The sequence below is a fragment of the Netta rufina genome (genome assembly GCF_964035555.1).
Source record: "Netta rufina genome assembly, chromosome: 15".
Taxonomy (NCBI): Eukaryota; Metazoa; Chordata; class Aves; order Anseriformes; family Anatidae; genus Netta; species Netta rufina.
Genome location: NC_140138.1, coordinates 12,728,252 through 12,754,188, shown reverse-complemented (window position 1 = coordinate 12,754,188; position 25,937 = coordinate 12,728,252). Strand labels below are relative to the sequence as shown.

The 25,937-nt window shown below is 50.1% G+C and overlaps 1 protein-coding gene across 1 annotated transcript; it reads left to right on the top strand.

Annotated features, from left to right (window-relative positions):
- Positions 1-3,101: 3,101 nt before the first annotated feature.
- MICALL2 (MICAL like 2) lies at positions 3,102-25,497 on the top strand (the record flags this gene model as incomplete). Its single annotated transcript, XM_084296367.1, has 17 exons — positions 3,102-3,244; positions 9,845-9,893; positions 13,079-13,220; positions 14,940-15,100; positions 15,773-15,894; positions 16,274-16,942; positions 17,160-17,335; positions 18,182-18,257; positions 18,578-18,693; positions 19,219-19,371; positions 22,107-22,162; positions 22,676-22,799; positions 23,397-23,487; positions 23,814-23,887; positions 24,198-24,312; positions 25,261-25,307; positions 25,393-25,497. 17 exons carry the CDS (start codon positions 3,102-3,104, stop codon positions 25,476-25,478), a joined length of 2,400 nt encoding a protein of 799 aa, XP_084152493.1. The 3' UTR covers positions 25,479-25,497.
- Between the last annotated feature and the right edge of the window lie 440 nt (positions 25,498-25,937).

Below are 25,937 nucleotides of genomic sequence, written 5' to 3'. Positions count from 1 at the left end.
CCATGTCTGTGGCCTACTGTTCTCCAACAAGCTTCTGAAAACGCTGCGGGAGGTTGGAGGGAAAAGAGCACAAAATGGGAATAAAGACATATAAAGCTCCTCCAAGGAAAAGATGTAAAAGGGAAAACCACAATCCAGAGTGAGAATTTGTAAGCTTTATCCCATGAGGAACGTCCTGTGAGAACAGCAGTTGTTGGTAATGGGTAAGCAGCTGCACAGACAGCTCTGCTCTTTTCCTCCCCAGCTCTTCTCTCTAGTGCTTGTTAGTTTACCTGTTGGTGTATTAAACACTCATCATGGCTGTAAACTCCCGCAGAGCTCTCCTTAATCACCAACTAAGAACGCCGCACAAGTCGCTGATGTCTGTGTTTTGAAAAGCCATTATTGGGCCCATAGTAATGCTGCTACTGCATTAGCTAACTTGTCCAGCAATGTCATTTTAATCACCTTAGCGTATAACGTGGACCTGTTTCTAATGGTATACCAATGGCTGTGTCTCCAACCTTACCCTCTCTTGGGATGCACAGCTTGGTGCCGACGACTAACAGATTCTTCTTCTGGTGTCTGCAAGCCTGGATGCCTTTCTGATAGGATCACCTCGGTCAAACACAGCTGACTGGGCTCAGTGCGGGGAGGAAGGAGGTGAAATGTAGCGATCTGTGATGTACAGAAAGCAGCAGCTGCTCTCATAGTCCAGCTTGGCTTTCTGCTCCGTGGCTCCGTGTCCCCTGCTGCCCAGCCCCAGCTGCCCCTTCCCAAAGTGCAAGGTAATGAGAACGGACTAACCACACCGACTCATTAAGCTGGGTTTGTTAGAAGACAGATTGTCATGTTAAACAAATATATTTTTTAAAAAACTAAAAATCGTTCCCTGTGCTGTGCCCCATCTGGGCCATTAAATCTGAAAGGGGCAACTACAGCTGTGTCAAAGTGAGGCTCGCTGGCTTTCCACTAGTGATTGGCAACAACTCCATTTTCAAACATCATTTTTGTCTCCTCATTTCCCAGTGCTGCACTATTTAGATTGCAAGCACGGCAGGGGGACACATACTGCTAAACAAAACAGTCTTTGGGACTTTAAGAGAAGAAACCCCATGAATGTGTTTCTAAAACCCGTTACATCCTTTTTATTTCTCACAAGGCCCTTTCCCTGAGTGACCTGATGGCAGAGGACGGAAGGACTGCCCATCGTTAGCCAGTTTGCTTTTCACAAATTCTGCAAGTTTCCTCAATTTAATGAAAAGGTGGCGTGGAAACAAACCAGGACAGCTCAGCTTTCAGGGTTCCAACACTGCTGTGATGGATATTTCCAAACTGCAAGAAAACAAGCATCTTTTTTTTTGAACTGAGGACACATACACACACAACTTTGAGTTAATCCAGCATTTCTTTTGATTGATCCCTTGGTAATCTGATTAATTCTGAGTGCAGATGTTTATCCCTTCCTTCACAGAATACAGCCAGTACTTGAGAGCAAGCTCTCTGTGCCATATTTCCTACTTGCCACACTGTTCTGTTATTGTTACGGTCGTGCAGCAACATATGCTAAGGCCTTATTACAAGGGATTCCTATAAATGGCATAAAGGATTAATAATGTATTTATAACACAACTTTGTTTTAGTATAAAGTGATCTATAAATTTGTAATAAATGTTTTATAATGTTTTTGTAGCCTGTTATAAATGATAAATGGGAGACTATAGATGCCACATCAAATATTCATGCTGCATTGTGTGCATTATTATGCCGTTACTGTTCAGGAAACCATTAATAATAAAGTGAATGGAGATGTAAAAGTTGCTGACATGCCCAGCAAGCCATTTATAATGAAATGTATAATCCTTACCATAAAGTAAATACATTGGCCAGTGACTGTTGATGAAATGGAAACACACTGAATTATTCGTAAGGTATTTATATATTAATGTATATTATCCATATCATGTCATAGAAATGCCATTAATATCTTATATTATATGTATTATTAATTATTTTTACCTAATTTATAGGCAGCTCCTAAAGTGTTACCTTGTCTCTTCTGCAGTTTTGTCAGCCATATGAGAGCCTATCTGCTGAGTTATTTCTCGTGCTGTGCGTGCCGCGGGGCAATTGTATAAATTAGCCATCGCCGTGCTTTCCCCAGCTGTGGCAAGGCCACCTGGGGCAGGTCCACGGCTGACGGGCTGATTTTTGGCTCCTCACCAAGCTACCCTGCTCCTACCTCTCTGCAGGGAAAGCAGCCTAAGTTCATCCACCCCCAGCTCTCCGTGTGCTCTCCTTGCGCTTGTTGGATTTTGCTCTTTCGAGGGCTCAGTTCACCAAGGGCTTGGCACAGCGGAGGTGGCTTTGAGTGACCGTCTCTGGAGTTTTTTTGGCTGCCTGACCCCTAACACCCTGCTCTCCTCAGCCTCGGGTTGTTTCACATGGCTGTCGGCAGCTGTACTTTGTCCTTGCTTGTATTTTGTCCTCACGCTGGGGATGCACAAGGTTGCCTCGCGCCCCCTCAGCACCTCTCCGAGGTGAGCTCCAAAAACGGGGAAGCCGGAGCCTCGAGCGTGGGTCTTCCCCTGTGGCCTTCAGCCTGAGGAAAGGCTGCAGAAACCCAGCCTGTCTGCCCCTCAGTAAGGAGAGGCAAACCTGCTTGCTGAATTTGCAGGCAGATAAATTTCCCTTGTGTTTGTGTGGAACCCCCGTCTTTGTGCGAGGGGGGCGCGGGGCTCCCCTCAGCCGCTGTGGAGCAGGCGGCCGCCCCGCTACCACACACCCACGACGCCAACTTGAGGCGTGAGAGGCATTTTTCGTCGAAAACCCAACTTTTCCTGCCCCTTTCACCACTCCGCACGCCACCAAGCGCGCCCCGCGGGCCCGCCTCAGGGCGGCCGTGAGGGGCCGCCGCCGCCCGCCCCTTTCCCCGCCTCCGAGCCGGCCCCGCTGCCGCCCACAGGGCCGGCAGCCTCCTTCCCTGCCTCCTTCCCTCTCTCCCTGCTTCCCTCCTTCCCTCCCGGCTCGGCTTGACGGAGCTGAGGGCTCCTGGTGGCCCTCACTGATCCCCCCCGGGGCGTTCATCGCCACCTCCGCCTCTCCCTCCCTGTGCCCGCGCCATGGCGGCCATCCAGAACCTGCAGCTGTGGTGCAAGCAGCAGTGCGAGGGCTACCGCGATGTCAGCATCACCAACATGACCACCTCGTTCCGCGACGGCCTGGCCTTCTGCGCCATCCTGCACCGCCACCGCCCCGACCTCATGTGAGTACCCTGGGCGTCGAGGCCGGCACATGGGCAGCCCGCTTGGCGAAGCAGGGACCCGCCGTTTGGGCACTCCGCGGGTGCTTGCCCAAGGGGAAAGGGACAAAAAGTTGACAGAAAGGGACCTGTCCTATTGCCTTGTCCCATTGCCTTGTCCCGTTGTCTTGTCCCCTTGTCTTGTCTCCTTGTCTTGTCCCATTGTCTTCTCCTCAGGAGATGCTCGGTCCTCGTGTGAGCTCTGCTAGCACCAGCGCAGGTCTCTGAGCAGAGCTCTGCCCTCGCTGCTTTTTCCTTTTTTCCCCTTTTTCTCCTTCTTCGGGGAGCTGTGGCTGAAAGATAAACCCTTAAAATATGTCCTTTTCTGTTGCAAAACAAGTTCAGGCACCGTTTTGGGAAATGTTTCCTTCTTCGCTGTTTGTGTTTGTTTAGGCTTGGCTTTCCCCGCGCGGCCAAACTGCAATTCTGTGGGTTATTAGTTAAGAAGCGAGCGCTGTTTGAATCAAATACAAAAGAAAAGTGGGCAGTTTTCTGGAGGAGCTGTGCAGAAGAGGAATTGCGTCTTCCCCCAGCCCACTCGCAGGGCCCTGGGAGCAGGGCAAGCGCCCTCGTCGCAGGGATCCCCTTGTTGGTGCCTGGTGGTTGCTGCATTCCTGCGACTGACTTGTTTGCACATCCAGAGCTCCGTCTGTGGGAGGCACAGTGTTTTCCAGTCCTTGCTGGTTTCTTTGCTGTTGTCCCGTGGGTTTTGACCCGTCTCTGACCAAATGTAACCTCTGGGTATGTAAATTGCCAAAGGAAACTAAAAAAGGAAAAAAAAAAAACCACAAACTATATATATTAAAAAAACCTAGGGAGTTTCTCAAGGTAAGGGAGCAGCACAAAGATCGCCCAGGAGTATTGATTTAAGCATGAGGTCACTCCCAGCCAGACGTGGAGGACTGGGGTGCGTTTTCTGTGCTGTGGTTTCCCTGCTGTTTCCTGAATTCTGCCTTTGCCTCAGACTCCAGGACAGCCTACCGCGTGCGTCTCTGTGTGCAGAGATCTCTTTTGCAGGTGTCTTGCTTCTGGTGGAAGCCCGAGAAGATAACCTTTTGCTCTCTCTCCTCTCAGTTGGTTTTGAAACTTTGAAGCAGTCAGAGCAGCCTTGTGCAGCAGGAGGTCATGCAGGAACTTCAGGCGCGCCCTCTCTGATGTCCCCTCCTTGCCGGTGCTTTGGCAGTCACCATGGTGTTGCAGTGTATGGCTTCCTGACCTGCTGTCGCTTCCATGTGACTCCAGATATTCCCTTTCCTTCCTTTCATTCACAGTCCCAGAAGTACTGAAATACCAGGACAGAAAGGTTGGTGTGTCTGGGAGGTGCTCGTGGATGGCTGGGACTGCTTCCTGGCCGATTCCATTGCCAGCCCATCCAGAGCATGAGAGTGAGCAGGGGCTCATAAACTCCTTTAAGTGAGTTTAGTGACTCGTTTATAACCCTTGAACTGTGCACCACGAGTTGTGGATAGACATATCTTAAGTAAATACTCCTGTGCTGCAGAGGAAGCAATCTTTGTGGCGTCTCTCTACTCCCGTTGAATTCCTCTTCTGATGGAAATCCTGCCTGACTTTATGCAGAACCTTACAGAAACTCTTTCTGACTTGGACCAGCTCAGCAAGACTGCCTGAAGGTTAAGGAAAAGCATTTATCTGTGACCTCCCTCCTTGCTGTCAGTGGTATAATACAGGAAAACACCAGCTGTACTGGGCAAAGTCCTGCTGGAAGCAAATTATACTTTCAAGTGGTTGGTGTCCAGGGCTGCCTGATGTCACGTGTACCTCAGCTCCTGGGGCTGAATACTTGTGCAAATTCCCTGTGAATGTACAAAAATCCTTTTGGCGTTTCAGGAGCCACTGACAGGAAAGGGTGACTGGGTGCACATGTGGCTGTGACTCCTGCTTCTCAGGGGCTTGAAGTGATTTATCCTGAGCTCCTCCCCCGGCTTCTAGCAAAGATCCTAGCTGAAGATTAAAAGTATCGTACAGAAAGTAAAACCAGAATACGATAATTGGTGTTTGGAGAAGCCGGTGTGTTTGCTGAAGCTCTTGTGTATAAATCACTTGCAGAACACGATTCAGTCACTGCAGAAGAGTTTTGCAACAGCATGTTTTCCTTCGTGGTTTACATTCTTGGGCTGAGGAGTACATGGTATGGAGAGGGGATTTTTCCTTGGAGGAGCCTGAGAAATTCTCAGGAAAACTTCAAGCAATTACAAGAGCTGGTAATAATCATGTGCTTCTCTCGAGAGTTACATGGGTCAGAGGACAGGCTGGTGCAGTTTCTTGCTCCTTGTTTTCTTGCCAAAAACCATATGGGGTATGTGATAACTCCTCTCAAACTTGCCTGATGTCAGCTTGTATGTTATCAGTGAACAGGGCAGGCTGTGTAAAATTAGAAACGCATTTCCAGCTCACTTCCCACTCACCCGCGGATGCGCAGACAGGCTGGGTTCTGGGGGCGTGGAGGCACACAGCAAATTACCATGGAAATTCATTTCTTTCATCACAGCTGAAGCATGTTTGGTACCCAGCCCCAGCCAGGCACGGGCACATCATCAGGCAGATCCGAGCCCATTTTCTGGGATGAGAGCAGAGCCCTGAAGTTCCTCGTGTCAGAGAACGTGAAGCTTTGCAGCGGTGTGATGTGGGCTCTGCCCTGCAGCTGCTGGCTGTGACAGTGCTGCCGGTGCGAGCTCCAGCCGGGGGTTTCGTGGTCTCAGCCCGATACGTGGGTTAGAAGCAGCAGGGAGCCGTGCACGCTCACTCCGATATTAATGCCAGATGTCGAGGAAAGTTTTTGATTCATTTATAACAGCTCCTTCTCTTCGTCCTGGATCCTGCTTTCCTAGCCTGCTGGCGGGTGTTTAGCAGCGTTCTGGGAAGGGACTGGTTGTGAAATCCCCCTTGGCAGCCGTGTGCCGCTGGGACACGCACGTTTGGTGGCCGGCGCTGAGCAGCTGCGTGCACCCGTTCCTCCAGCCCTGTTCTTGGGGTTGCCGTCAGCTCAGCCAGACGGGATGAGGCTGGGAGCCTCTAACGTGGACAGGGAGGGTTGCTCGTGGTTTCCTTTTCCTCAGCAGAGAGCTGGGGCGAAGCAGAGCTGCCGCCTGCTCGGCCTCTGCGGGGCTGCGGTTTGCGTGCCAGGCGGGTGGCCCTGGGGTCAGGGAGCCTCATCTGTTATTACTCGTCCTCAGCCTCATCTTTTATTAGTTGCAGCCCGCCAGTGGGTTGAGAGGAATGCGGAGCAGGCATTGCAGAGAGGAGGAGGGGTGCGTGGGGGGCATCTTCCACCTGGGGTTCCCAGCCCTGTCCCAGGTGCTTTGCACCTCCAGATTGAGCACTGCTGGGAGATCCCATTCCCGGCACAGCACTCGGAGCTCAAACCCTCTGTTTGAGGTCTGTATGCAGGCAAAGGGTGCTTTGCTCTCTTCCAGTGATCCTTGTGACCGCACAGACCTCCTTGTCTCCAGGGGAAATACCACAGAAGTGCCTACAGACAGGAGGGTCTCTGGAACCCTCACAGCCCGTGGTCTCTGCGACTTTTTTACCTCCATCTGCTCCGAGGTGAGGTTTCCAGCTGAGTTAGCGCCTGCAGCAGCAGCAGCAGAGGGGGAAGCACGTGTGCCTGCAAAGGAGCCTGGTGTGCTGGGAGCTCTGGGTCTGTGCAGCTGGAGCAGTGGGTGGTCACGGAGATTTCTGGGCACGGCAAATGCTCAGCCGCTTTTGGCTAAGAGAAGGACTTTCTGCAGAGCTAAAAACTTCACTTCTATTCCTTTGCTAGAAAACTCCATTCTGATTTGTTTCCAGCTCTGGAAGCGCTCTCTTGGGTGAGATTTATGTTTCTCACCTCTTCCAATTAATTCAGTTGCCTGTGTTTTCTCAGCGGAGAACTCCTACTTCTCCATTTAGTATTAGCTTTGCTTTCTTAGGATTACATTGGTCCAGAGAGCTTTGATATTCCAAGATAGGAGATGCACCAGCTTTCAAAAGAAATACTGTATGTAAACTGCTCACCTGGCTAGCCGGGAAGCAGCGATGCTGAGAGGGCAGGGAGCTCCTGAAATGACCGAGTGAGCTGGCTCTTTGCACTCTGCCCGGGGACCAGAAGGGGATTTCAGATATTCACCTCCAGAGACGCAGCTTTTGTGTCTCTGTTCTGTGCCACACAAGTGGGAAGCTGTACAGATGATACCACAGCAAACAGCACACGGCAAGGTGGGAGTAAAAGGCGCAGGCTGACAATAAATAGCTCACTCCAGGGTTACTGAGGCCGGCACGGCTCTGCTGCAGCCACCTCCTGCATCTGCGTTTTGACGTGCTGGTGCAGAGCAAAGCCTGGACTCGTGGCCTTGTGTTTCCAGCACTCAGACTGGTTTCACCGGGCTCCCTGTGTGAGTGGGCACTGCTCCTGCTGTTCCCTGCTCCCCTCGGCGCTGTGTTACTGCTCTGCACGGCCGAGGAAGCTGGAGCTCCCCTGGTCTCCTGCAGGTGTTTTCCTGCGCTCAGGATGTCCGCGGAGGCGGAACCGGCAGTGAGACAGAGGGCTGCAACCACCTCCTTCAGCTGCCTCTTAAAAGAGATGGTTTTCTTGCCTGACACAAAACAGGATGATTACATCTGTTGTTCCACTGAAACTTTTTGTCCTGTAGTTATTTTCACCGCTCTTTCTAACCCATTGTCTCAGGGAAGGGAAGTGCCTGGGCAGGAGCACCGCTCGGAGAACAACCTCTGCGAGTCCCTTCAGACTGCGCAGGAAAGGGGCTAAGATTTAAAGGTGGGATGTGCCTTGGCTTGACGTGCTTCGCGTGGGGAGTTTGACCTTTGGGTCTTTGCAGTCGCTTCCTCTTCATTCTCTCGTTATCCAGCACAGCAGCCTCAGATGTGGGAGACAGGAGGCAGCCCTGGCTTTGGGTGCCTTTCTTATTTGCAATGCAACGCTCTACTTTCTCTGTGAAGCAGACAAAGGACCTGGCTTGCTCCTTGCTCTTACCAGTCATGGAAAAAGTTCCCCCGCTGCGGTGCGGATCATGTTTGTCTCATGAATAGATCGCTGTGAGCCCGCTTTGCCCTGGCTCTCAAACCGCTACCCTCGCTCCTTTTAAAAGGTGAGGCCAACAGGGGTAAAGCTGCATCGGTTGTAAAGGTGCTACCTACAAAAACACAGTGTTGGTGGTGTAGCCTTTTTTGTTTGCCAGTGAGAGTTTCCTTGCTGATAAAAGCCTTTCACTGAGCTTCGTGCCAAGAAGCACAAGGATTGTAAAGTGAAACTGGATTATCAGCGAGGAGCTGACCCTGCGCGCTTGCCTGGGCAGGAAGAAGCGGTGCTGGAGAGCGAGGCTGGCAGCCAGCAGCCAGTTTCGTGTTCCCATGTTAGCAAGTGTTTCAAACAGGCTGGTGGTGAAGGTTTCCTCAGCAAGGCACACGCTCTGTGTGTGGGAAAAGCACGCTGAACTGGGGCTCTGCTTCCAAGGGCACAGACTCACTCTCCCCTGTGCTTTCCTGCCTGTCTTCCACTCCCAGTTTGTGAGTTTCTGGCCTAGCCTTGTGCAGAGGTGGCAATTGGGTTGGATCAGAGAGGGGAGAGCAAATCTGGGGAGCGGAGAGCAAATCTGGAGAGGGGAGGAGGGAAGTGATGTCCAGGGACAACAGAAAATGAAGAAGGGTTGTTGACTTTGGCTTGTAACTGCAAGCAGTAATTGTCTCTTCCTTTTCAGTTATTGGTTTAGATTACAAATCAAAAGTGACAGCCCCAGGGAAAGGAGAACGAGATTTTTAAAGGCAACTTCAGTGTTATCAGTCACGGAATTGTGTTGTGGGCAAAGGTGTTTCTCATGCAGGCTCTTGGTCCTGGTTTCATACAGCTGTGCTAGAGAAGGAAAGAGGTTTTGAAACCAGAACTGGTGGAAGCAGAAGCATCTGAGATCAGAGGTATGGGTTTATCGAGCAGCATGAGATACAGGCAGTGTTGGAGGTGTCCGTCCCTTCTCCGAGTTCCGTGGTCTCTCTTCGTGGAGATGACTTGGAGGAAGGGCAGAGATGGATGTGTCTGCTAGGAAAATGTTTCCAGGGAAAGTGTGTTGCAAGTCTGGCTGGCAGCCAGGGGTTTCTCCTCTTGGGGTGGGAAAGAAGAGAGGCTTTTTGGAGGAAAAAACAACAAAAACAACAATAACAAAAACCCCACGAGTCAGAATTTGCTCCTGGCTGTCTCAGCAAAGCCCCTGAACCTGCACAGGTTGTTTTGGCATCGGCATGTCCTGTCTGCGGGAGGCTGCGGAAGGCAGCCCTGCGGGGCTGGACGTGCCAGAAATGCGTTGTGCTGCCCGTGGGCAGATGGCTGTGCCTGCTGGGCCTCCTGGCCGCTCCTGTCCCAGGAGGAGCAGCAGCTCCGCGGCCGTCTGGAGGCTCAGACGGGATCTGCCAGGCTGCTCCCTCTGGAAAGGCAGGGAGGGAGGAGATGCTCTGTCCCCCAGACCAGCAGGGCTCGGAGAGGTTTGAGAAGCTGGAAGCGAAGCAGGTTGCTCAACGACACCAGCCTGAGGTTTTTCTCTTCTTTCTGTGTTTCAGAAACTTCAACTCCCTCAGTAAAGAAAACGTGTATGAGAACAACAAGTTGGTAAGTGGCTTTTGATGTTTTCTTTTGGTCTAGTCCATGGCCTGGCACCTTGCTTGTGTGTTTTACCAGCAGAAACTCTGTAGGTGCAGTGACCTGGCAGTGCCTTATTCAGATCCTTTGGCTTATTCTGCATGCATCCAACCTTCTCATTTAAACAGTAACATCCAGGCTCGCTGGCGGCTTGAAAGCACCCTCAGCCTGCTCACATTTCTCCACGGGCTGCATAGTGATGCCTGTCCTTAGTGTGTCCAGTTCCCTTTGGAACTGACCGTGTCACCGTCTCTGCTGTGTACAGCTCTGCTCACTCTGCCAGCTCTTATCTAACAGAGCCACGACTCCCACGGGCTTCTTCCATCTCTGCTCACCCTACGTAGCCCATCACCATCTCTGAATGAAAGGTACTTTGGAAGTGCTTGCTCATCTCAAAGTGGACTTAGAATCCTCCAGGAGAGCTAAAAGCTGGGATCCTGTGTGTTCCTCACCTCCGTGTGCTCCCTAATTTCTGCTGCCCTGGGGCAGCGCCATCTCCCTGAGCCTGGGCTGTGCTACATGAGCAGTCACTCATGCTGCGGGGTTCTGCCCTGTGTGTTTCCCTCTTGCAGGTGAGATTCAGGCTGAGTGTTTTTGCCTGGGAGCTTTGGTATTTGGCAGGCACAAGGGCCTCTGCTGTGGATGGTCGTCCTGGCCAGAGTGCTGTGAAGCCCCAAGTGCTGCTTCTTCCCTGCGCCTGGCTGATGGTGTCTGTTCTGCTGGCAGCTTTGTTTTTCTCTGGGAAATGAGCTGTACAACTGACCTCCAGTGCTTTTCCTAATGAAAAGCTTCTTTGTGCCTCTCATAAAAACAGTTGCTCCACTCTCCTATGTCAGCCTGTGTTTCCCTCCCTCCCTTTCCTCTGTTTTTTAGTTCATCCTTTATTTTGCTTTCCCTTCCTTACTGCATCTGTTCTCGGTGCCCTTTTACTGCTGCTGTCCCGCTGGCCTGGCTCTGCCGTGGGTGGCATTGTCCCCTCCACCTCCCCGTGGCACTGGGTTCCTGGGCTGGCCTCCTTCCTCGGACTGCTCTCCACAGGCTTTCTTCCTCTGGCTGCTCTCGGGATACGAGTGGTCTGATTTCTCCCAGCGCTGCTCCTCTGCTATTGTTCAGGCCCTCCTTCGTGCCTCACTATTCAGTAACTTCTTTTCAGAGGCTGTGTTACTCAACAAAAAAAGTCTTGTCCAGGCTGCGACTTGCCACATGAGGTCTTTTTGCCAAGAAAGAATGTGTCACTCCTCAAGTGCCAAAAAGAAAAAGAAGGGAAAAAAAAAAAAAGGAGAAATTGCTCTTGGTGTCTTTTTTTTGTTAAAGATTTCAAAATATGTATAAATAAGAGAAAGGTTTCTAGAGACCTTGCATCCAGTTTCTTCAGTGCTAATGTGTGGTGGCCTGGTGTAGTGGGTACAGCAGTGAAAAGCTGTGCATGGCCTGCTCAGATGTCCTCAAACCTCTTTGCCTCTTCTGTGCAGCGTTCACAAAATGGGAGCAGCAGTGCTTACCTCCTTTGTAAATCCTTGGAGCTGCACCAAATATCACGTCACTTCTTTAAAGGCCAGCCTGGGCAGGCAGGGAGGGCAAAGCAACTGGGCCAGGTGAGGCGGTGGGCATGTTCACCTCCAGGAAGAGCAGTTCCCAGGAGCACGAGGACGCAGAAGGCACAGGGGACAGACACCACATCCTCATGCTGCCCTTCGCATTGCTCACCTCGTCCTGGCCAAACTGGCTGTGTGCACGGAGCACCCTCCACGTGGTGGTCCAGGCAGCTCCTCACGCTTGTTGTGTGCCTGTTGCACGGGTCTGACCAACAGCACCGTGTAGCAGGAGGTGGCACGGCTCTGGCAATGCCCAGCAAGAAAACCCCACTGGTCAGACAAGTCGTGCAGCCAGCGGGATGGGGACCACGCCAAAAAACCATATTAAGTATGAGGTTACACGACGGGCAGGTGCCAGGCTGGGCTGGCAGCCGGGTGGTGCCGCCAGAGGTAACTGGCTGAGCGCGTGCGTAATGTCAGCTCGGTTACATTTTTACTGGGATACCCAATGGAAAAAAATGGTAATTATCTTGCTAAAACACAGTGGCTGTTTGTTTCTTCTAAGCAGGAATAGGGAGCTTGTACACCAGCCCTGTTGTGTGTCTGCGCCAGAGGTCAGATGCGGAGGGTTTTAATGTGTGCAAGTCTTTCTTTAACCATTTAACTGTGGGATTCAGCAGGAGCCTTCCTGGTGTCTCTGCTCCTTGAGGTGCTGTTGTCCTTTGCTCTGCTGACATTTCAAAAGGGATGCTCCGAAGGGGGAAAGAAAGGATTTTCCCATAAGTGAGGAAGGGAGAGGGATGGAGAAAGTCCCTAGCAGAAGTCCTGTGGTGAGTCGAGCAAAGGAAAAGTTGTTTTAGGGATGTTGCTTTTTTCTTTTGTCCTCTCGTGCAGTGGCAAAACAGAACAGCTTTTCTGTCCTTTACCTGGCTTTGATCCTGCAGTGTCAGAGCAAAGGGCACCACAAAGAGGTATATTTGCCCCAAACACATGTTACGTTAGCACGGAAATGGTTAAGCTGGGAGTTAGGTATAAGAAATTCTTCAGCGTTATTCCTCTATTCCTGCTTTCTAGCCTGGGAGGAATGCTTTCCTTCTCAGCCCAAGATTTCCCCTTTTTCAGACGGGGAAGAGCAGGCAGTAGGCAGGCAGCGTTAACATTTGCACAGCTCTCGGAGCTAGAAGGCTGCCTGCAAACACCTCCCGGCACACCGTTAGCTGGGGAGAGCTCCCGGTTGGGCTGGCAGCCTGCACGCCAGCACGGGCTGCCACAGACCCTTCTGCCAGGCCTTCTCTCCGCAGCTGTGTGCATCCAGATAGAGGCAGGCTCGAGGAAGAGCAGGGGAAGCCCAGGTGAGTTCCCGTGCACCGAGCTCCGGCCAGCTTGCCAGGCCAGATTTTTGGCTCCCTGCCTGAGTTTTTCAAGGCGGTGGCTGGAAGCCACGACTCTGTTGGTTCCTGCAAGGGCTGGACGATGTCGGAGTTAAACTGGTGCAGCTGTTCCCCAGTAGAATTAGTATCCGAGTGGGGCTGTTTGCAGTGCAGTTTCTCCTGATGCGGAGTGGCTCTGCTGCCTGGGCTGGACAAGACCCCTCATTTTTTTGTTTTCTTCCTTCCCCAGGCGTTCCGAGTGGCATCAGAGGAGCTGGGAATCCCAGCCTTGCTGGATGCAGAGGATATGGTTGCTCTGAGGGTACCAGACAGGCTGAGCATCATCACCTACGTTTCCCAGTATTATAACTACTTCCATGGACGGTCTCCAAGTAAGTGCCACGTTCCCTGGAGGGGCGGCCAAGATTGGGCCTCAATTTTGTGCTTTTTCTTTCCTAGCTTGGAAAGGCAAAATAGACTTCATGGAGGCCTTTTGGTACCAAAACTATTTCAGTGGGGATCTGACCTCTTCACTTACTGCAGCAGCACCAGTGCTTTTGGAAGGGCACAAGGGCTGTGCTTCATCTTTAAAGTGCCTTAGAATTTAAAATATAATCTAAAATTTATCATGGCCCAGTCAGATAGGAGCACAGAAAGTTCACTTCTGTGGTCTACACTTCAGCTTTCCTTTCTTGGGTGCCTCCATCCCTGCCCCAGTCCTTGCTACACCAGAGGGCTGCCTTTAATATCTGAATTCTTCCCCCTCCTCCACCTCTTCACTCATTTAGCTATGCTTTCTCTTTCCCTCCACAACCTCTTCCCTCCCCCACCTTTTTTTTTTTTTTTTTTCTCGTTTTAAAACCCTGCTGAAACAAATTCCATCGTGTTTGTGCCAAGTGGTGGGAATCTGGGTCAGTTTGGGGTCTTTCCTCCCCCCTCCCCAGCTTCTCGCCTACCACATCATCAAGCACGGCACATTTTTATACTCTCTAGTGTCCCACAAAATGCTTTGGTCGCATTCCTGTTGCTGGGGTGAATGTGTGTGTCTGAAAATGAGTCCAGCCAGGAATGTGCCCTCTGACTCCAAGCGGACTCCTAATACTATCGCCGTGACCTTTGAATGGGCTCCAGCAGGACCATGAAATAAGCAGGACGCAGAAGGCCAGAGAGGGCGAGCAGCCAATATTTTACTGAGGTCAGGATTTTACAGAAGAGTAGAGCTGAAGCTGTGCTGGGCTTTGGGAGCTCGATATCCGAACTAGCAGGCAGCCTGAGTCTGAAGTGTTTGCTGAGTCTGGTGTCACCATTCCATTGGTCTCTTGTGGTAAAAGAGCCCTGGGTGTTGACTTGGACAGCTGAGAGAAGGCCTTGAGAGAAGACCACTAGGAGCTGGGCTTCCTCTCTGCTCCTAACCTGCTCAGATATCCCCTGTATTTACTCAGAAGGATATAATCTCTTTTCAGATGGGTGGTCATTTAGTTGGTTGCTCTTGAAACAAAGCTACGGCTCAGATAACTGCTGAGTTCCCAGAAGGAGTGCAGAGACGTTCAGAATAGGAAGTGACACAAAAATAACATCTCTGCAAGACCCATGAGGAGTCCTGTCTGTCGCAGTTGTACATAAAGCCTTATTTCCCTGGGAAGTCTACCTCCATTTCCCAGGACACAGGGCACTCATGCTGGGCTCTTGACTGAAGGTGGTGGTTCTCTTTTCTCAACTTGCTGTGAATTTAGAGAGGTTATCTTTCATCTGCAATGGAGCATTGGGCATTTTCAGGCTTTTTGTGGTGATTCTCATTTTCTTCACACCATCTATGTTCTGTATTTTTCCACTCTTTCATTCCCTTCTGGGGAATTTCCCTGAGAAGAAAAAAAAAATAAAACAGCAGTTTCAGCTGCCAGCTGATTCCTGCATATGCTGGTGAAACTCGCTTGTTGCCTCTTTCCCCTTGCTCCACTACAGAACTGCTTGTGAAGGAAGCCTGAGTCTCCTTGTATGCTTTGCAGGTTATCCATCAGGCACCTCTGGATCTTCTTGTGTTGTAAATAGCTCCTAAGCCTGTGAATTTTCCTTATGCTCCTTTAGAATCTGCCCTTTTTCCTTTCTTCCAGTTGGAGGCATGGCTGGAATCAAGCGTCCTTCCTCTGAACCTCAGGAGCAGCCTGTTGGGAAGAAGGTGGTTTCAGAGCCTCCCAAGCCAGCGTCTCCAAAACTGCCTCCTGCACACCCACCAGCCAAAGCTAAGCCCAAGGAAACCTCCCCGGTCACCACAGTAAGAAATGGGGTTGGGGCTATTCTTTATACCTTTAATCTCTTCGGAGAGCTAGGGAGCATTGAGTTAGTTCAAGGCTGCTAGTGCTGGGGCCTCAGTCTCTCAACTTTCTGTTTATTGCTTCGGATTTAATCCAGAGGTCTGGTTGCTGCACAGATAAAGATGGGAGTCACTGGAAAGCCATCAGCCAGCTGGGATTCATCTAGAGGTGAACAGGCCATGGGTGTCTCAGGATATGGCTGTGTTGTTCCTAGCCAGTAGATCTCATGGATGGAGATTTCTAACAGAAGAGATTTTGTTTTTGATAGAAAACATGGATTAATTTCTCGGAAACATTTTCGTAGCAGAACAGGGATGAAAACAGGGTGGAAGAAGGGAAGCTCCTCTTTCACTGGAGTAATTAGCTCACAAGCTAATTCAATTCAGAGACCTTTGAACTTCAATTTCCCACATGCAGGCAAACACCCTGGCCTTCTGGCCTTGTGGAATTAGGTTCCCCTTACACTATCCTGTTCCACTTTGTGTAAACTAGGGGTCAGCCACAGCAAGTATTTCCTGCGTATCCCTTCCCTGTCCTAGCAACTGGCTGTGCATGTCAAATGCTTATCTGGGAGATTCTGAAGCTGTACACAGGCCGCAGTGCTGCCTGCTCACCACTGCTTCTTCCCACAGAAAGGGGTCCTGGCAGAGAGTGGGAATATCCGCAGCAGCAGCTGTGGTATCTGCGGGAACCACGTTCACCTGGTGCAGCGCCACTTGGTTGATGGGAAGCTCTACCACAGGAACTGCTTCAGGTACAGCTCTCTGAAAGGGGGGGCACAAACCTTTGGGTCCCAGGGGCAGTTGGGTTCCTTTGGGAATGGAGAGAGAGGTGGGAAGCATTCAAGGTGTTGGAGGACATTTCTGACGGAGTGGAGGCAGCCAGTCTCTTGACCTGTGCATAAGGGAAACTCTTTGCACAGGTCTGTTTTCATCCATGCCTTCCCTACCCCAGGCCATGCAGTTAGCAGTTCCTGTTCTGGTGCCTAACGAAATGCACACGGGGTCTGCTCACTGCCAGTGTGGTACCTTCACCCTCCCTGCGTTGGCAGTGGAATTGTGCCTGCGCTCTCAGCTGTGTGTCAATGGCCCCAGAGCTCTAGAGGACGTGTTCTGAGACTTCTTTATCCACAGGTGCAGGCAGTGTTGGAACGTGCTTCTTCCTGGAAGCTACAAAGCTGGGCCTGAGCCCGGTACGTTCATCTGTAACAGCCACCAACAGCCAGACAGTGTCCAGATCTCTGGACTCCGCAGCACCGGGAACAAACCTGAGAGCAGCCCAGCCCCTGCCACTGTCAGGCCATTCCAGAAAGCAGCAGAACCCAAGAAACTGGAGCAGGTGTTGAAGAAACCGAGCCAGGAAGGCTTCGCTAATTCAAACACGCCATCTGTTTCATCTTCTGGAAGCTCTGGCTTCAGAAGTCTAAATACTCCATGGTCTTCTTCAGCTGTAAATAAATCAGATGACTGCAAAGGTACCCCGCTGGGAAATAAAACAGAGCATCATGAAGGTACCCCATCAGATCCACTTCGGACAACCTCAAAAACAAAAACACAGCAAGCCCGAGAAAATTTTTTTCAGTCTTCAGACTCCTTCAGCAATAAAACCTCTGACACTACAAAACATGTCCCTTCTCACAGCCCTGGTAAAATTACCTCTGGCAGAACTGAAGCTGCAGCCAGTCCAGAGAATGCCGAGAAGGATCAGGCACGTAACCATATTATGCAGGCTCTGGCTGGGTCAAAAATCTCTCCAAGCAGGCCAGGAAGATTCAGTTTCACTGGCTCCTCAGCATCCAGCAGGTAGGTGCTATTTCCCTTTCCCTCTTTATTCCCAGGATGACTTTGGCATAACTTGGAGAAGTCTCTGCATCTTTTTTCTTTTTCCCTGACTGATGTTTCTGATGGGATTTAAAGACTGAGTGACTCATTCAAATCTTTAGGACACCATTCAGTATAAAGCTCCATCCTTTGCAAAAGAACAGACTTTCAAAACTCATTAGATTGTTCTTTTTTGCAGTGGCAACCTTTCTCCCGCCAGTTCTCAATGGCAGAGTCCAGCTCCAAAAGCACAGTCCAGCAAACCAGGGTACACAGCACTGAAACAGGAGAAGATCACAGAGCCTCTGCCCAAGAATCAGACTGCCAGCAAACCTATTGACTCTGTGCACAAGCCAGAGTCAAAAAGCCTCAAAGGTGAGGATGACTGGTGTGTATACAGCTCTGCCTGGACACAGCGTGACAACTTTAGACCCTTCTCTTGGGCCAGCACAGCCAATATGTCAGTGGGTCACATACTTCCTATCTGTACCGCTACGTATGTGTTTTCTGGGTTCTGGGGATCAACACACTTCCATTTGTCCTTGTGCAACTGCTGCCTGTAGCAGGGCGAGTTTTTCGTCTCTGAGGATCTCCAGGTATTTGAAGTTGTAGTAGCTGTCATCAAGTGTTGCGATCATGACGGATTTCAGAGGTTTAAGTACACTTTTCCAGGCTGGAGACCTTGTCATAACTTCAGGATGATTTTGTGGCCACAACTGGGGCTTACCCAGACTTCTCGTCTGTTTTGAACTGAGCTTCCTCCCCAGTGACTGTCCAGTGGGCTAGGGTCTGATGTTCTGAGAGTTCTTAGTCTCAACCACTTTATCTGGGGGGCTGAGAACAGTATCTGTGTGGAGTTTGTTGTGAGCTTGCGTTTTTTTACTGTCTCCCCTCTCCTCCCCCATCCTTTGCTCTCTAAGATCTAAGCTGTTTTTGTTGTATTGCTGTTAAATATGTCTTTGTTTCCATTGTGACTGTGTTTCTGTAGTTGCACAAGTTTTAAAACATTTGAGTTGAAAGGGGCAAAATGCCACCAAGGTTATTTAGTACCTACTGTATGGGAATCTGCCTGTGCTAAACTTGTTGAGTTGGTGCTGGCTTGCTGCAGTAACATGATGGCATCTACCTCTGTGCATGGCTTCTCTCTTCCTCCTGAGACACAAATCTGGTTTGTGTCTTCCTATTGGACCTGATGTTATCTTTCTACGTTCCTTCTTTTAGCAACCATTAATGCTGGTGAAGACAAGTCTGAGAACCCAACAGAGTGGAGATCTCGGTTGAAGCCTGTGGCCAACAAGTAAGTTTTTTTTTCAAGCAAGTGGGTCTTCATGATAAGTGAGTGGGGATGTCCATGTCTGCAGCTGTATTTGTTGCTGCAGGTCTGTGTGCATGTTGGAGGGAAGAGCTCTTATGTTTCAATGCTTCTGTTTTCAACTATTTGAAGGAAAAGTCAAAGGCTTTCATTTCTGGGAAGGGAGAGAACATTTCAAATCGTTGAACTCTGATTAGAAGTGTGACCATCATGGCTGGAGATCGCGGCCCAGGATGTCCAGAGCTCTTTCTGTGGACCAGTCTGCTAGAGGAATGGTTTCCTACCTTTGTCTTTCTTCTTTGCAGAGACCAAGGTGGCTCTAAGAAGCCTACTGATAACTCTCAGGTGGGAACAGGGAGCCCAGCACAGAAGGAGACAAAGCCAAGTCCGTTAGTTGTGCCATCAGCAAAGCAGGACTCCGGTATGAAGGATATAAGCTTTGCCTTCATTTTGCTGGTCAGGCGGGGGCAGGCATTAGTGCTGCAAGGCACAGAGTGAGGAACATGCTGGTGGAGATGGTGCCTTCTTTGCAGGGATTCTTGCTCTCCCTAACCCTGCTTTGGTCCTGCAGTGCCTTTATTTGGAGCGCTGTCATTCCCCAAGGAGAGGGACTTAGTCCTCGCAGTGTGCCCCTCTTCTGTAAGACAGCTAGCAAGATTTCACTTGCTCTCTCTTGCATAAATAAGTATTGCTGAGAAATCTTGATGACGGTTCCTGACCTTTCCTTCTTCTCCTCCACCCTTCTCTCATACTGTGGCCTTGTGACTGGTGGTTTCTCTCCATTTTCTTCAGACTCATGTCCCTCAGTGTCATCAAGAGAGGAGTGCTAGGACTAGAAATGAAGGCAGCTAGTGATGAATGCCAGAGTCTCTGGGCAATACGGGGATTTTTGTGGGACGAGGCTTGAAATTTCTTACCCAAGACCTGTCTGTGCTTCTTAATTCAGCTTCATCTGGTGGAGTCGTTAAGAAGAAGTTGATCCCCAGCTCAGATCTTATCAGGAGCTGTCAGAATTCAAAGCAAGGCTGGGAAGAACATGGGGGTTCTGTCAAGAAGAAGGAAGAGGGCAACCACCAGTTGCATCAAGGCACTACCACATGTAAGATCTCTTCTGCCTGCTTAGAGCCACTCTCTCCTCTGCACTGTTAGGGATGACCTGAGTGGTCAGTGTGGGAGGCATGTCCCAGCGTTTTCTGTGGCTGTTGTCATGGGGGAAAAATTTGTGTCATTAATTTTTATTAACCATCTTGGGCTAACCAGGAGCCAGCCAGGCCAAGGAATTCAGTGGGAAGAGAAGAAATGAAAATATGGATTTTTCAGGGTTGCTGCTCTGTCATTCTTCAGACTCAAAGCTACGAAGAGGACATCTCCTGATCTGAGGAATGGGAATCTAGCTGTTGCCTCTGTTCCTCTCCAGTTGAGTGGCTTTGGGAAATGAAAGGAATGCAGAGAATTGTCAGCAAGAGACTCCAGCTGGCGGAACACACTGTAGCTCCAGCCAAGGCTGCTGCTTCTTGGACATTCAAAGATGTCCCAGCCAGTTCTGACCAGTTTGTCCCTGCTCCTAATCCAGTTTCTTACTCTTGTCTGTTCAACCTCGATGTCACTATGTACCTCTTCTGTTTTGCCCAGTTGTCCTTGCTGCTTTCCCTCTTACATATCCTACCACAATGAAATTTCATGGACCTGACCTGATGTTTGCTGCTGTTCTGTGTGCTCAGCTTGTTTGTTTTCCCCTTTCCTTACCCTGTCTGGCTCTGTCTTATCTGTTTGAACTAGAAGATCCTCAGAGCAGGGCTCAGCTCTGACTCTGATGTTTGTCTTGGAGCAAGTAGGATGGGCCCCCATGGCTTGGTGGTCTCATGCTTCATTTCTTAGCTGGCTCCAGCACTGTCCTTAGCCTTCAGGTCTGACAGCTGAGTAGCATTCAAATAGCAATTATATTGTCTGTTTTAACAAACCTTTATTGCCGTCTATTTCCCCAAACTTTCCATCTCATTTTTTCTCACACTCAGTCACGAGGCTCGCCATTACCTCATTCCCCAGGAAGTGAGTTGTTAAGATAATGGAGGCTGGTTTTATATCTCTTTTTAAAGCTTAGTGATTGCTGGTGGGAGTGCCTCCTGTGGGCAACTTTCCCAGCAGTTTGCCCCCAGTTTTCACATATGCAAGCCTGGTATCTGAAAGGCTGCTTCCTTGCTGCTGTCTCTGGGCAGCCTGTGGATTAAGGACTGACTTGTTGCTCCTCTGTATAGGTTTCTACCTCAGCAGAGAGCCTCCATGAACAGTTATGCCCTTAATACTGTGTGTGCTTCAAAGGACTGTAGATGATGAGCATTTCTGTAGATAATTAGTTTTATTTGGCGTAGGTATTGTTTCCTGTTGAAAAAGGAGACTGTGTTTTTCTTGCCCCCTGTTCCATTTCTCATTTGCCCATCTTGTGTCTATGGAGACAGAACTTGAGGATATCAGGGGACACCAGACTTTCAGCTGGTCAGCAGAGCGTGGTTTTGCTAGCTGTTGTCCTCCAGTGACCTGGTCTCATGGTCAGTGATGCAGCTTTCTGCCCTGCTTGGAGATGCTGCAGAGGTCACCCAGAAGGAGCTTGGAAAGGCAGCGCTGAGCTGGGACAGGGAGGTGATGCTCAGGCTGCCTGTGCCAGGCCAGGTCTGTGTTGGAGGAACCTTTAAGAGAAGAGTGAGTTGCAGGTAGCATATGGGGCAGCAAACCAGCTACATCCAGGGGGAAGAGTGACCTGATGGAGGCCAGCATTGCAGAGACAACACAGCTGACTACCAAATCCAGTACCCAGCATCTTTTGATCCTTTTACAGTCTTCTAGAAAGCCTGTTAGAACAAGGACTGGGCAATCTGAGAGATGTCCTTGAGCTCTTCCTTGAGTTTCTCATCAGCGAGTCAGCACAGTAGCAAGAGATTCTCGGGGGGCTCCCTGGTCTGTCTGTCCTGTCTTTCTCCTTGTGTGTGCCAAGCCTGCATCACTGCTGCCTTTCTTACAGCTCTGCTCTTTTAATACTAGAGTCTTCCTTCCTATCACATCATCCACGTGTGCTTCTCTTCTCTCTCTGTGGTAATTATCCAGCCCAGCCCCTCGGGTATCCGAATACCTCACACTCTCCTGTAGTTATCCTTGCAGCGCAGGTGGGCAGAGGAAGCTGAGGCACAGTGGAACAAACACACATTGCTGAAGGATTGATTTTAATAGGTGTCCAGGGCTTAAATAATGCTGTGTAGCTGGGCCAAAGGGACTTCTCACCTAGGAAGTGTTTTGTGGAAGGAATTGAACCTTAGTTTCCTGAGGCCTATGCTAAGTTCCCCTGGACCATCTTTGTTTCATCGGTATTCACTGATTCTTCTTTGCACAAGAGCGCTAGAGGGGCATTTTTAACTGAGACCTGATGTTTCTTGTGACAGTAACCCAATACTTCTGTTTTGCCCTTTGGAAGCTTAATAAGCAGTGCTTTTTGCCATGATAAATATCTTTGAGTTTTAACAAGATAATGAATGAACATAGAAACCGTTGTTCTCAGGTGCAAGCCCCCAAGCCACACCACAGTAAGGAGACCGCCTGTGCCCTGAGGAGGCAAGCAGCACCCTGTGGTCTGGGAGTATCTGAGTGTCCAGCAGCAAGGAGTAAACCAGGCTGTGATGTTTCCCAAGGACACAAATCTCACCTTAGTCTGGGCCTGCCAACGCATGTGTATTGTCAGTGTCCTGTGCTGGGTGACACGGACTTGTGCTCTCAGTGGTGTAGGCACTGTCTCACAGCACAGAATTATTTAAAGTTTGATATGGGGTTTATTTTTTTCCCTTCTAGATAAATCTTCAGCTCTGATTAACATACAGAACTGTGAAGCAGTGTCCCCAACCAAGGTATGGCTGGAAAACGGGTGTAATGGGCACAGACTGGGGTTGCTGGTTATTCTGCTGAAGTATTTGCCTGGATACATCTCAGGTTATCTTATTTGGAAAGTTTACCTGAATTCTCAGGGAAGGGGTAAAAGGCTTTGGAGCAGAGGCGAAAAGGAGAGACTGCCATTTATTTCCTGGGCAAGGGGACAGTAGAAGCTGGAATGAGACAGATAGATATAGATAACAAAATCCTGTTGGACACAGTCTGCTCCAACAAAGGAGGGGGAATGTCTGTGGACTGACAAGTGTGGGTAGATATTATCACCCTACTGAGTGTATCACAGCACTGTAACATTGTCATGGCCACCACTCTGGTGTGAACAGCCAGCTCTGCATCTCTGCTGACTTGGTCCTTCCAGGGCATGGCTCTAGAGTTGAGCTCCTTATGTCATTTCCCATTTCTGTTGGGGCTGTGCCTTCAGGAAGCAGTCTTAGGGCACTGAGATGTATTCATTCCTACATTTGTTTTCCTAGCTGCACCCAGACTACATCCCTGAGGAAGAAATCCAGGAGAAAGTACGTGATATTGAGAAGCAGCTGGATGAGCTGGAATCGAAAGGAGTGGATCTGGAGAAGCAGCTGCGTGGCTGCGAGGGAGGTAAAGAAAACCAGGGGGCTCTGTTACTGTAGGAAGGTGTGAGGCTTGTGTCCTACCCCTGGGCATTCTTGGCTCTGTTTTTAGGAGCTCATAGTATGTGTGAGACACCGAGTTACCAAAGGTAGCTACTACAGCAAAATAAAGCCCTGGGAATTTGGAACCCACTCCGTGCTGTATCCTAACCTGTCGTTTGAGCAAGGTCTTGTGTTTATCTGGCAGAGGATCAGGGAGTTTTGGGAGTCAAAGGCTGCTATTTATCTGGTGGTTGAATCCCAAGGCAGACTGTCTGTCATGGCCAGCTCCAATTCCATGGGGATTAGTGGGTTCATTCAGAGTGGCAGAGCTGAGCCAGCCACATGGAAAATGAGCAGGGTGCCCTGTGATAGGGTATCTGTGAGCAGCTTTCTTCTGCAGGAAGGGGTCTGCTTCCTTTCCTTTGCATCTCAGAGTAGCGAAGACAAGCTGTTTACACTTGAGATTGCTTATGGCTCATATAAGTTATCCTGGGCTCTCCTTCAAGTGATAGTGTGTTTGAGCCAGGAAGAACCGAACTGATGCAGCTTTTGGAGGTGTTTTGCTCTTCTGTGGTCTTTGCAGATGAGTCTGAGGATGCCCTCATGGTGGATTGGTTCAAACTCATCCATGAGAAACAGCTGCTGCTGAGACAGGAATCGGAGCTGATGTACAAGTAAGTAGAACCAGAAATTCACCTGTCTGCCCACACACTTCATTTGTGAGTAGTAAGCAGTGAAGGAGGAAGTGTGGCAGCAACCAAAATAATTTGCCAGCTGGTGGGATGAGGGAGGGCTTGAGAAAGTCTGTGGGAGACCTGCCAGCATCCTGAGGTATTAGCTGGTGGGCCTTTGAGCTCTGAATGGACAGATGAGCCCCTAAGGTCTGTGACGAGCTTGTGGTGAGGGAAACCTTGTAAATGTGAGGGGGGCAAATTTCTCAGAAAAATTCAGCCCTGGATCATGGTGGGGCATAACTCATCACTTCTGTGGTCTCTTCCAGGATGAAACAGCAGAAGCTGGAGGAGCAGCAGTGGAACATTGAGATGGAGCTGCGACACCTCATGAACAAGCCAGGTAAGGACAAGCTACACCGAGATTTCTGCTGGTCCCTGGCTGTGCAGAGACCTACGCTCTGCACACCAGCCCCAAGATGTCCTTGAGATCTGAATGATGCTGTCTGCCTGCCAGGGATTATGGTTTCACTGGGGAACTCTCTTGACTCAGCTGCCAGGTGTTTTCTGAGAGATGTGAGATGTACCCCTGAGTGGGAGGATAATCAAATTCAGTCCTGTGAGAGGAACTTGCTGGAGCAGGGTGAAGGCAGTACCCCAGTGGGGAGGTACTGACCTGTAGCTGTGAGAGGGGCCTCTCTTGTCTTGTGCAGAGGAACAGAAGACACGCAGAGAGAGGGAGCGTGAGAAGGAACTGCTGGAGTCCTACCTGAACACAGTCAACGATCGGAATAATATCGTGGAGTGCCTGGATGAGGACAGAATCAGGTGAGGGCCTGTGGGTGGTAGAGGATGAGCCAACACAAGGAGCGGTTTGCACTGTACTTCTTCAACTGCCCAGGATCTAGGGGTGGACAAATGGCTCTAATCCAGACTTCTGTTCCATGAGAGGTGGGTGGTGACCTGTCACCAACCATCTTGTCTTAAATGCTGCTGCTTTTGCTTCCTTGGCACCTGTTAAAAACTGAGATCAGGTCTGCAGCCATGTTCTGAGGATAAGGACTATGAAAATGTATAAAGTAGGAGCAAGAAAGGGAGAAGCTGGAGATGGGGAGTTGGAGGCAGCATGTGAACCCTGGGAGGACTCTGGGAGCATGAAGCCACATGTCTGTTTGTCTGCTGCAGCAAAAGAACAGCCACAGCCATTGTGCTGAGAGCTGGATCTTCCCCAAGTTCAAAGGAAGACTGCTGCGTCAAGTAGTTGGATGTGTGCCTCTGGTTGCTGAGAGCAGCCTCCATTTCTTGCCCTCAGGGCAGCAACCCCACCTCGAAGGTTCCAGTAATGCCCAGGCTTTTGGCTCTGGCCTTGCCCAAGCCCTAGGGTGACTGATGTGAGCACCTCTGCAGCACCCGAGGCTACTGGTGTCTCAATCTTTATTCGTCTCCTGGGGTGTGGCGTTGCCTCACAGCAGGGTAAACTCAGATGATTCATAGGCTAGCTGGGGAAAGGCTCTGCTGATGTAGCACTGGACTGCCGTGATCTGGAAATCCCCACGTAGGCCATTGCTTTAAAGGGGGGTGTAAAAGCTGATGTAATTTGCTAATGTCTAGGACTTTAACTGCTTTTTTCCCATCCCCTTTTTGGGGTGTGCTGAGGGGATTGGTCACTTCTGACTGGGGGAAGGACTGTAGCCATGGTTTTTTGCATGTTTTGCAGCATCTACCACCTTGTTGTGAAACAGAGCAGTTTTCTAATGCCATGCTCTTCCATTACAGAGAGCAAGAGGAGGACCAGATGTTGGCAAACATGATCCAGAAGTTGGGTAAGGACCTTTTCTGCTGTTAGGGAGCAGCACTGAGTAGCAGTGGGGCTGTGGGTCTCAATCTTCTCTGCTCCCTCTCCTGCAGATGGATCTCTTGAGAATCAGGAGCCAGAGAAGAAGAAGAACAAGTTCCGTTTGTCCAAAATATGGAAGCAGAAAAATAAGAGTTAAACACAGGAGGGACATTCCCCGGCCCAGTGGCACAGCGAGGGCTGTCAAAGGGATGTTCTTTCCTCACTGCTGCTTTCCTGGAGTTGTGTAGGACTGTGATGAGGCTTCTCTTCTCTCTGACATGAAGACTGCGGGTTTGCGGACCAAAGGGACGGTGCAAGTCCTCTCTCACTGGTGTGGGGTGAACCTTTCCCAGAAGACACCTTAAGACCATTTTCCTTCTTTGAATCTAGCTCAGAGCTGGCTTCAACTTTGTTGGCAGCTCGGGAGAGTAGAACTCAATTTGCACATCCACTGCTCAGGTGACTGCAGACCTGAATACAGCAGCATGGCACTGCATGGCACCCTGCAGTGCCCCCCTCATCTCCGCCAGGGCTGTGCCAAGGATGCTGAGCTGGTTTCTGACGGGGCAGTTCTTTCTCCCTCTGTGTGTGCTTTGGCACAGAGAGAGATGCTATG